This window comes from Doryrhamphus excisus, linkage group LG18 (assembly GCF_037039965.1).
Source record: "Doryrhamphus excisus strain RoL-2023G ecotype Guam linkage group LG18, RoL_Dexc_Guam_v1.1, whole genome shotgun sequence".
Lineage (NCBI taxonomy): Eukaryota > Metazoa > Chordata > Actinopteri > Syngnathiformes > Syngnathidae > Doryrhamphus > Doryrhamphus excisus.
The window spans coordinates 7,388,485-7,400,891 of NC_136374.1; the positions used below are offsets into that span (position 1 = coordinate 7,388,485).

The following is a 12,407-nucleotide window of genomic DNA, read 5'->3' on the forward strand; positions in this document are numbered from 1 at the left end:
ATTGAGAAATGGATGTAGCCTGGCTAACTTTTCTATTGGGAAGTCAGCCTCTGCACACATTGCCTAAAAATCTTTAAGCTGTGGTTGCTTCTACTATCCTCTGAGTTGAGTCCAGTGGGGTCACATCGTGTTTATGCGGGTTCAGAAGGAGTTCAGGCGGAGGAGCACAAGGAGACAAAAGGAAGGTCATGTTATGAGTCCAGCATTGTTTTATAAGAAACTTATCTAAGCAACATCTGAGGACAACTTTATCTATTTTGGGCCTGAAAACCAATGTACAGGGACGGTAAGCAGAGCTGTGATTTTAGGTGGTGCTTTGATGCTATCAGACATTTATGAATTTAGAGCAAGCCTGCAGACACTTTGCTCTTTGTGTGGTTTTGTGGCCAGTGGTTGAGGTTTCCTGTGCTACAATGGCAACCATTAATGTACTATGATGACCATGACATCATGACACTGAAGGGGCTGCAAAGCAGCCATTCATTATTGTCGCCAGCCAACAGAGCTCCATGTTCTTGGTGTGCAGCGTTTGTCGCTGGCTAGTAGCCTGCTAACACAGAGCCACATTCAATATGATAAGACCTTGACAGCATGACAGCAGACCGCAACAATGTCATGTTTTTAACCCCTTAGACCCTTCAGGGCTTGGGCGGCTTGTTAGAGAAAGACATACTCATAATGCAGTACATTGTATGCTGGTGTACAAGGTGGAAAGTATGATGGTGATTGTAGATGGGGAAAATGTACTACTTTACTACTTAACAGGCATTTGCATTCACCAAACAGGCAGTTGCTAGTGGATATGCAAGTTTTCAGAATATTTGCAGTATTCTGGATAGTACAGAAATATTCCGTGCATGTAGTCATTGTGTGTGCCCTTTGTTTTAGATTTCTTTGCACTCATGACTAGTTTTGTCATTGTTATTAACAAAGTGTATGAATACCACAGTTTATTTTGAGTTCATTTTGTGGTGTTGTGGACAAATACTGTTCTTTCTCGGCCCAGTCAGCCTTACATAGGAAATACTTTATACCACATGTACTCCTTTGAGCATAGGTAGACAGCAGTGTTTCCCACAGAGCTGCAATCTATCTGTGGAGGGGCATAATGGCCACGACACATGTACATGTCATGTTTATGGGCACTGTGGGAGAGAAAAAAAACATGTGTAGAATACGAATGAACTTTCTTCTGTCACTTTTGTCCCCCGTGTCTTATGTCCCAAGCAAGATGGAGCCGCCTGCGATCCCTTTGCTTTAAGAGTTTAATCTCGCGACACCCCCAGTAGTTATATACGGTTCTGTGAAAAAGTGTCAGATCATCAAACACATTTAAATATTAGTCAATGACAACACAAAATGCAGTTTTTAAATGTTTTTTTCTTATGAAGGGAGACACAAATCCCAACATAAATGGCCCTGTGTGAAAGTGAAAAACAGCCACAGGCCGCAAGTGGGCTCCGGGCCACACTTTGGAAACCTCTGGGATAAATAAATGATAATAGAAACGCTGGATAGATTCCTCTTAAAATCACAGCATGATTGCTCAGTGACAAATAACAGCAACACAAGAGTTAAATGAGATGTTTGCAATAAAGACAGAGCAGTCAGACCGCTGACCTGCTTCATCCCAAAATGTTTTTATGTTGCTGGCAGCTCTGTTATGGTGTTTGTCCCGTCTTATTTGGAACACGTTGGAGTGATTTTTTCCTCTCTAAGGATCGGTGTAGCTGGAGTAATGAGGTGTAAAGTGGACATCCAAATTATTCCAGCCTGAATGGGTTGTGGTTGTAGATCAAAGAGTCCTGGACTACAAAACTGACCTTGAATCCTCCACATACCTGAAGGGTCAGCTGCACCACATTGGCCAAACATCCCGCCAGCTTGAAAGCACACACACACACACACACAAATACACAGATGTCCAAGCCTTAGCTGACAGTTGATTTGTCCGCTCTTCCTCCTGAACTGCGCTGGATGTTCCCATTAGGAAGATTAGAGTCTTTGTTGCAGCACCGCGACCCCCCCCCCCCCACACACACACTAAAATGTAGAATGACATATTAGATGGAATGAAGCTGATGCGTGTAAACGACTTTTAAAGGCTAAAGTGTGCCAGTTGGTCAGGCTATATACTCCACTATTGACCCAAATCAAAGCAGCTTTGGAATCACAAACAGCAACACCACAATGTTGTAATATACACAAGAGGTGTACTTGTAATCCTAATGGCATTTGTCTTGGTTTGGTACCAAGGCATACTGATTTACCACATGGTATAAATAAAAGTGAGGGACAGGACTTGTTGATGGTGTGTACTTGGTTTTATGTCTTGTTTTTTTTTTTTGTTTTCTCTAATTTTCTGTTGGGCGGCACGGCGGTCGAGTGGTTAGCGTGTAGACCTCACAGCTAGGAGACCAGGGTTCAATTCCACCCTCGGCCATCTCTGTGTGGAGTTTGCATGTTCTCCCCGTGCATGCGTGGGTTTTCTCCGGGTACTCCGGTTTCCTCCCACATTCCAAAAACATGCTAGGTTAATTGGCGACTCCAAATTGTCCATAGGTATGAATGTGAGTGTGAATGGTTGTTTGTCTATATGTGCCCTGTGATTGGCTGGCGACCAGTCCAGGGTGTACCTTGCCTCTCGCCCGATGACAGCTGGAATAGGCTCCAGCACCCCCCACGACCCTCGTGAAGAAAAAGCGGTAGAAAATGAATGAATAATTTTCTGTTTGAGTTCTGTTATGTCTACCATATTGGGTAATAGGGCTGTAAAGGTGACTATTGGGGCGGTATTTCATGATTAGAGGGCTTCTAAATATAAACTATATTTCTAAGTACGAAAACATTCCATTTATTTATAAGGAATCCTACTTTGTTGAAATTTATATATCATGGTTTGGTCTGGAGCAAATTAACTCCCATAAAAGAGGGATTCCTGTAATATGCAAATTGACATCCAAGCGACTTTTTGAGTAGTTTGACCTTTTGTTACATTTGTATTCAGTTCTTTGCTGGAGATTGTTTGTCAGTGTGCTGGTAGTTGTAACATGAAACCATTTGTCTATTTCAGTGGTTGGCAACACATGGCTCCAGCGCCAAATGCAACTCTTCAGCCTCCTTGTTTGCGGCTCCCATGCTGAGCTCTGTGATTTTTTTTTTTGTTTTTTTTTTAACCCTGAAACAGAGGAAATGTGCGTTTTCATCGACACTGCGTTCTGACTGCAAGGGAAAACGGGGACAGTTTGTTCAGTTCAAGGACACTAAATGACTAAGACTGTCGACTCGGCTGCAAATAAATGGAACAGAGTGTAGTACACCATGGAGCGGAAAGTTCATACACATATTTGTATATATAAAATCCATTATACTGCAAAAATGAGACCTACGTGTTGATGTCAATAAAACCTGAGCAGCAGTATGAAAGAAACTTTTTCCTTGTTAAGTTTACTTACCCTCCTTTTAGTGTTACCAATGCTTAACAATCAACATACCTAATAATGCTACTTAATCTTATTATGGTGGTATTATAGAGATACTAATACAATACAATATTAATTATACATTTAATAGACTATAACTTAAATCATCATCATCACTGACTTGTCATGAATTTAACTAATCACCCAGAGAAACAAATTAGGTTTAAAGAGGACCTATTATGCTTTTTCCACCTTTCTGACCTATAAATGTAAATAAAATGTTCTATTCTTGTCTTAAACCATTCCAAGGTTTCAGATAATGAGGTTTGAAGTGAGCCCTGAAAGAAATTTGGGATGGCTCTGAATGCTCTGTTTCAGGGGGAGTTCTAACACTGTCAGTTTGTGATGTCACAGAGTGCCGGGCTTCCTTATATGGGCATGGACTGGAGGCCAGGTTCTCTCCCCTCCCCTAACTTCTGGGTCTAAGGGAAAGCTACATTTGTTTAGAATTCCTAACGAGGGAAACATCAGGCACAAGTAGTTGGAATTTCTGATTCCCTCCAAGCAAAAGAACCATTTTAATATGTCAATGGTATTTCACACCAGACTGTTTTGTGTACATTGGCCAGTATGCAGCTGGACTAGCCGACAAACTTGCTGAAGCCAGAAGCCTTTCCAGCCTTACTTGGTCGTGTCCAAGAGTCAGAATAACAAGCAGTAAAAAACAATATATTAGTGTCCTAACTGTTGTTTATTTTGTGTAAGTCATGGAACAAAGGTATATGTAGCATTATACAGTGTGCATACAGGGAGCGAGGTGCAAATTACAAGCGCACCGAGTCTGGAGTTTCTAATAGCCATTTCCCACCACTATCAGTGACTCTACCCGAGTTTTTTTAAAACACTGGTAGTCCCGCAAAAAACATGTAATGACAACATTACACATTACCAATGTTGTAGAAAACCTAAAGCGCTAAACCGACTTACCATTGAGAGACGTCATGAAGTAACCTTTTTCTTGAGAAATTCCGGACTGTCCAGTCTCTACTTCTGGATTGAATTCAGGATCCAACACACATGGCTGTGTGTTAGAAGCGGATATTTTTTAAATAGATAAATCGCCGTTTATGATCAATTCCTATAAAGTTGGGTTCGACACCTATCGGCACAACACCGAAAATCCTCCCAAGCACTTGGAAGTGTGACCAACCACAGCAGAGTGGGCGTGCTTGTGTGAGCCGTGAGTGGAATTAATTAAAACAGGGAAGCATGAAATCCAAAAAATACACCTGGAGTAGGTACAGATTCTGGAAGATGTAGAAAGGGACAAAGCTCTCCTGTTAATTTGGCTGATTATTGTGCTGAGGACATGTTTACAATGCAATGTTTCTGGATTCTGCTCACCATCATGTGAGTTGAATTCTCATGGTGTAACAGGTAGCATTTGAGTGGGATTAAAAAGTTTATAAACTGTGTCATGTTCTGCAGACTGTTTTTCTTTACTGGAGGCAAAATGGCTCATTTGATGGTAAAGGTTGCTGAACCCTGGTCTGTTTGAATTCCCTCAGGTGTTCCTGGGGCCAAATGGGGAAGTGGAGGAGTACTCGATAACCTCCATTCAACAGAACACAGCCATTAGTTCAGACCTTGTCCTGGATCAAGAGGAAGAGCATCTCTTCATAATGACACATAACATGGTAAAAAAAAAAACATGTTGACCTTTAAGCGCCTTTTCCTCTTCTGCCAGAATAAATCTGAAGACAAAGTTCACCTGGGAGGGATGCTTTTCTTTCTATTCCGAAACTCACCATCCATTGCTGGGATTATCCTAATGACCATATTTCCATTTTGTACTGTTGTGTGTAAGGAAAGTGGGTCATGTGTTGTTAGACGGGAGCTTATAGTGAATGCTTTGCACGACTGAACACTGCAGCATTGTTATGCTTTCAGCTGCAGAAGAGACCTGTGGCTGAATGCCAGCAGCACCCAGACTGTCACTCCTGCTTGCAAGCCCATGACCCCTACTGTGGCTGGTGTGTCCTCCAGGGAAGGTGAGGTGCACCGCAGCCGACTTTCATCAGCCTAGTAACACTTTACCAACAAACAAACAAACAACCTCTTAACTAGGGATCGACCGATATGTTTTTTTTGGTGCCGATGCTGATACCGATTTTTTTCCAATACCCTTAGCCGATGGCCGATTTTGCTTGGGCCGATATTTGTGGCCGATACTGGTTTGATCCCTCAATTTACATGAAAAAATGACCATGATAACAAATATTACAGGTCTCATGTTTAAACAAATATTTATTGAAATGTAAATATATAATATAAATAAATATAAATATTCAACCATGTGCAAAACATTTCTGTCATAGTTTAAATTTATCTTGTGATGGGCTTAGTAAAGTGTTAAAAGCAAGCTAACTCTATTACTTGTGGAAACGCGCCCTTGATGTGATTCAACAGTGGGGGCGGGGTACCGCGACTACGTGTGTTGCGGGGTCCGTTGCAACACAAAGCTTTCCCAGCGGATGCCTGACTGTAAATCATGCGATGGAAAAATACATTGGCAAACCCACGCGCGTATCGGCCGATACCGATACGAGGAAAAAAACGCAAATATCAGCCCGATATATCGGCCGGCTGATGTATCGGTCGATCCTTACTCTTAACTACATGGGTGTTATTTCATATTTTGAGGGCTCTAATATAAACATTCACTTATGGCGGAATTCACTTATTAACCATGATAAACAAGCAACAACTGTATTACTGTATGTACATGAATGTACATGTACACATGGCAATCAGCCAATAGGATATCAAGCAATTTTCCAACATAATGAGTAACACCTTAACGTAAAATAGTCACTTCATTGCAATACTGTACATATTACTGTTATTATATATTGTCACATCCATACTGTGCATACTGTTTATAATCTGTATAATCTGCAATAGCCATAGTATAGTCATATATATCCTCACTGTGTTATAGTCACAGCCTGTTATAGTTTGTACATAGATCTGTCCATTTAAAGCTCTATTCTATTTCTACATTTACTTACTACTAAGGTACTTATAAAATTGCACTTCTGGTTGGATGCTAACTGCATTTTGTTGCCCTGTACCAGTGACATGAGCAATAACAAAGTAGAATCTAATCTAAAAGCTAACAAGAAATGAAGGCAGACTATTGTTTTGTACGTAGATGTGTTTTGCAGTCCGAGTGTGGTCGTGGGAAGCAATCTGGTCAGTGGCTTTGGAGCTTTGACATGGAACAGCAGTGTCTAGCTGTCCAGCAACTCAACCCATCAAACATCAGCAGGGAGGAAAGCAGGACAGTAAGCCAACAATGCTCTTCATCTTATTATTTTGTTTTCAAATGTTTTGGCTTGGCTTTCAGCAATACTGACATTTCAAGAGGATGCTAACCTGGCCAACCATGATCTCTCTGTAGGTGTCTTTGCTAGTTCCAGATCTTCCAGCTTTAGAAAAGGGTGAGTCCTACTCCTGTTTCTTCCATGGCATTCGTAGTCCTGCCATTGTCACTGGGACGGGTGTCACCTGCCAGTCTCCACACACCAGCCAAGTCCCGAGGGTGCCTCCAGGACAGGGTGAGTTTTTTTTTCCCCCCTCTTATGTTTGTGTTGAGTCAGTTTTCCCCCTCTCTCATTATGGGCATTCACACACTGTATATACTACTGTATATTATTACTATAATATATACTATATTACTACATCCTATTCTAACTCAATTATGTCCTAATTTCCTCCCACATTCCAAAAACATGCTAGGTTAATTGGCGACTCCAAATTGTCCATAGGTATGAATGTGAGTGTGAATGGTTGTTTGTCTATATGTGCCCTGTGATTGGCTGGCGACCAGTCCAGAGTGTACCCCGCCTTTCGCCCGAAGAAGGCTGGGATAGGCTCCAGCACGCCCCCGCGACCCTCGTGAGGATAAGCGACTTGTGTTGAGAAACACCATTGAACTCAAGAAATAACTCACAACATCAAAACACCAAGATGGAGTCCGTGTTGCTGCGACATGTGGTGGCAACAACCATGCCTTCAGTGATGGTGAAAGCAACAAAAACAGGTTTTGTGTAAACATTATTGGTTGTCTGGAATGGATTTACATAAGTTTTTATGGGGAAAATGAATTTAGTTTGAGTATGTTTCAGTTAGAGTCTGGAACAGATTGTCACTAACCAAGGTTTTACTGTATTACGTATTATCAACTGTCTTGTAGTACAGTTAGTGAATTAAGTGTACTTTTGTACTTGTTGTTTCCCTGTAACTCTACACAGTAATACAGATATGGTACACCTAATACAGCTAAGAGTGGGAGTGATTTTTGTGATTTTTTTTCTTGACATTCGACACTATGTTTAAATGTAACATTTCCAACTCATTCATTGTATCATCTAACAGCCAGCTAACCTTCAACTCCGACACACACACACAGTCTTTTTCATTTACAACATCCATTTAGAACATTTTTTGATGATTACACAATTACCAGACCTGCAGACCAGGAATAGACTGCCGCATAGCCGCGACCCCCGTGAAGATAAGCGGCATAGGAAATGGATGGATGGAGGGCATTTGCATGTCTTTGAGTATGTTTGCGTGCCCGCCCTAACCATACAGACATATAATCCAATCATGTTTCCATGAATTTAGGCCGATCTCATCTGTTAAACAAAACTACTCTTGGCGACTGGATTAATCCGTATTTTATGTCATCTAGTAACTCTATGCTTTGATATCCGCTTTATTTGGTCTGCAGGTCTGGTAATTGTGTAATCATAAAAAAAATGTTCTAAATGGATGTTGTAAATGAAAAAGATGTGTGTGTGTGTGTGTGTGTGTGTGTGTGTGTGTGTGTGTGTGTGTCGGAGTTGAAGGTTAGCTGGTGGTTAGATGATACAATGAATGAGTTGGAAATGTTACATTTAAACATAAAGTATCAAGAAAATAATCACAAAAAGTCACTCCCACTCTTAGCTGTATTAGGTGTACCATATCTGTATTACTGTGTAGAGATACAGGGAAACAACAAGTACAAAAGTACACTTAATTCACTAACTGTATTAGAAGACAGTTGATAATACGTAATACAGTAAAACCTTGGTTAGTGACAATCTGTTCCAGACTCTAACTGAAACATACTCAAACTAAATTCATTTTCCCCATAAAAAATAATGTAAATCCATTCCAGACAGCTAAAAATGTTTACACAAAAGCTGTTTTTGTTGCTTTCACCATCACTGAAGGCATGGTTGTTGCCACGACATGATGTGGCAGCAACACGGACTCCATCTTGGTGTTTTGATGTTTGAGTTATTTCTTGAGTTCAATGGTGTTTCTCAACACAAGTCGCTTATCCTCACGAGGGTCGCCGGGGGCGTGCTGGAGCCTATCCCAGCTGTCTTCGGGCGAAAAGGTGGGGTACACTCTGGACTGGTCTCCAGCCAATCACAGGGCACATATAGACAAACAACCATTCACACTCACATTCATACCTATGGACAATTTGGAGTCACCAATTAACCTAGCATGTTTTTGGAATGTGGGAGGAAACCGGAGTACCCGGAGAACATGCGGGGGAGAACATACAAATTCCACACAGAGATGGCCGTGCAGCCCCACAGTTGTTTCAATGAAAGTGAAATGTTAATGTCACACTAACAAGGATGTTTTGTGATGGAAAAAATACATGAAAGATAGTTGTACTCACACAGTGTCCAAATAACGCAAAAAGATGCCCACTACGTTTTACACAAACTGAAAAAATTTTGACAAAACGAGGCAAAACTTTTTTTGACGATTCCTCTGCTTTTGTGGTCACCGCAGATTTTGTCCGGGTGCCCTTGTCCCTTCGTTTTGGTGACGTCACAGTGGCAGAGCGAGATTTCACCTTCTATGACTGCACAGCTGTTAAGCAGTTATCTGGCAGCATGCTGTGAGTAAACACCTCTTTAATCATCTCACCTTCATTCACTGATAGGATTTTCTATCAAGCTCTTCGGCTTTTCCCTCGTTTCTACTCATCTTATTTTCGAGGTTGACACACTAGAGTAGAATAACAGAATTGCTGTTATTTGTTTGTTGTTTGTGTAATTTGACCACACTCCTTTCTAAACAACAACCACAACAGGAGATGATGACACTTTTCTACTCACTTGTCATCGACAGTTGTCATGGTTGTGTTCTGAGCCAGTGGGGCTGCAACTGGTGTGTTCACCAGCACACGTGTACGCACAAGCCCACCTGCGAGGAGGGAGTGATCATCTACAACCAGCATGTAAGTTGTGACAAGTCCTCTCATCACATGCTTTTGGGTGGCAAGGAAAGAACGCATGATGGTATTGATGATGAGAGTTGTCGATACAGCGGGGAAAATAATATCAGATCACCTTTTCATATTCAGCATTTTTCCCTTAGTTGATACCAAAGTGTGTCATGTGACCACATCACACACCAAGCCTTGTGTGAGTCTTTCAGGTGGTGATATCTTTGTAGGGGATGAAATACGTCACTTTATCACATACTACAGTATTAATTGGCCCTGGACCCTAGAAAGCGCCCATGAATGATACGGGAAAAGGCCGAAATGATACTGTGTCAAAGCCCAGGGCAGTGATACTGATAAAATATAGAGTTTAACCATGTCCAGTATCAGCCCCCGTAGCTGTCCACTCAGAGCGCGCTGCTCTAGTATTGTGCCCGTGAAACAACCAATCAGAGAACAGCGCACGAGTGCTTAGTGCCTAGTGCTTCTCCAGTCACCAAAAAATCCAAACTTGATTAATGGAACTTTAATTGTCAGACATTGATAAGATAAGACTGTTGATAAAATATTATTGTTGAAATATTTTTGCAATTATTGTGTTTACACTGTTTAGATATAATACATGTAATAAACTGAACATTTTCTGGAAACAAAATGGTCTTTTGATGAAATAGTACGTGATAATAAACTCATGATTAAATAGTATGTGATAATAAGATCATCACATGGTTTGTCTGGTATCAGGCCCAGTATCATGCTCCCGCGTGCCAGTATCAGCCCCAGACCGAAGGCCTGATACCAGACAAACCATGTGATAACCTATAATTATCACATACTACAGTATTAATTGTCCCTGTACCCTAGAAACCGCCCATGAATGATACGGGAAAAAGGCCGAAATGATACTGTGTCAAAGCCCAGGGCAGTGATACTGATAAAATATAGAGTTTAACCATGTCCAGTATCAGCCCCCGTAGCTGTCCACTGTCCGTATCGTGTCCGTGAAACAACCAATCAGAGAACAGTGCACGAGCGTGAACACACAGCGTTTGTTTTGCCGCCGTCTGTGCTCTGTCAACATGTCAGCATTTGACACTCCCGGCGAAAGACAAATAGGGAAAATAGCAAACAGAATATTAGAAATGGAACGTTTTATCACCATTAATGAGGAGGACACTCTTGAAATGATCGAAAAAACTAAAAATGCAAATACAAGCTCATGATTAAATTCTAACCTATAAGTTTGTCCAAATGTTACTGTACATAGCAACAATAGGTGGCAACTCATCAAAGGCTTCATTTGTGTTCAGTTAAGTTCCATTTGTGTTGCTTCTTCCTTTTACTTTCATTTTTGTCTTACCCCTCCTCCCCTGCCCCTCCCCCATTTCAGTTTAAACTCCCCACCTCAGCCCCGCCCACTACAAAAACTATTAAAGTTATCACAACCCCCACCACCACCACCACAACAACGGCAATGCCCACGACCACTACAATACCTCCCACAAGTACTACTATTACTACGACTACTACTACTCCCACGACGACAACTTCTGTTCCTGCATTGACGACTCAGGAGGAGGCCGTCCTTCCTGAAACCACGACTCCACACACCGTCGCTCCTCAGACGACCAGCACCCCCATCAGCACCCAGCCTTCTAGCACACTGGCAATCACCAAACCCGCACCAATGACATTTCCACCTGTGGACACCACCACCACCGTCACCACCAAGAAGGGTGTGGGAGAGGTTTTGTTCCGCACTCAAAGTACTTTGGAGGATGTTCAATTCACAGCAAGTGCAGAATTGGCGCCGGTCACTATTGGTGTGGATCTGAAGCCTGTGATGCCTCTGGTGATCCCAACTCCTGACAGCCTGGAGGTGACGACAGAGATGCCAATCACTCATCAACCCGATGGAACACAGAGCTCAGTAGATCCGCTCACTCTGACTTCAACCGGCTCCTCTTTGCCGACACCCTTTCCTATGAGTGAACCAGCCTCTCTCTTCCCGGATCCAACCCAAGCACCGACTCCAATACCCCGGCTAGACTCTCAGACCGAGTCTCAAAGCAGGGACCCTGATGTGTTGTGGCCCGAAGAAGAAGAAGACGGCATCCCCGCTGTCCTTGCAGAAAACGACACAGCTACTTTTTCAGCTGCTACCGTGCTTTCAGGCGACGGCGAGGTTGATCATGCATCTCCAGCTTACCACCACTTGGTGGACACAGAGCTTGACTACCAGTACGATCCAGCCGACGCCTTTCTCCCGGTGAGTTTAGGCATTTAGGCACTGTCTCATTGTTCTACTCCGTTCTACTTCTTTAGAAGGCACCAACCGCCACTCGCTTATCTACACATCTAATTGGACTCCACTGTTGGACCACCCAAGTCTTTCCTTATTTCCTCTTTTCCTTCACCATCACCTCTACTCCTTTCCTTGTTATTTTTTATTATAGATTATTATTTATGTGTGCATGTTTTTCAATGTTTTGCAGTTTTTAACTCTTTTAACTCTTTGCTGGCAAATTAGTTGCACTTTTTGGGAGGAGACAGTTTGGTATGATGTTCCTCATGGCCTCACGAAGCTGTGACATTCAGCGTTTACTGGGCCAGTTCACAGCTGAGTGTGAAGAATCCACCTCCAAACCTGAGGCCATGGATGTCAGCCAAGTATCTCCCCG

At 42.3% G+C, this 12,407-nt stretch overlaps 1 protein-coding gene across 3 annotated transcripts in view; it reads left to right on the forward strand.

Annotated features, from left to right (window-relative positions):
• The window catches only part of plxnb1b (plexin b1b), a 75,663-nt gene that overhangs the window by 42,915 nt on the left and 20,341 nt on the right, over positions 1-12,407 (forward strand). For 2 of the 3 annotated variants that reach the window (XM_058054224.2, XM_058054225.2), the window contains exons 5-11: positions 4,991-5,119; positions 5,373-5,473; positions 6,637-6,769; positions 6,886-7,042; positions 9,288-9,396; positions 9,630-9,738; positions 11,117-11,995. In XM_058054224.2, coding sequence (XP_057910207.2) covers positions 4,991-5,119; positions 5,373-5,473; positions 6,637-6,769; positions 6,886-7,042; positions 9,288-9,396; positions 9,630-9,738; positions 11,117-11,995 — 1,617 coding nt within the window. The remainder of the gene's footprint in view (positions 1-4,990; positions 5,120-5,372; positions 5,474-6,636; positions 6,770-6,885; positions 7,043-9,287; positions 9,397-9,629; positions 9,739-11,116; positions 11,996-12,407) is intronic. The other variant, XM_058054226.2, reaches the window with a different exon arrangement.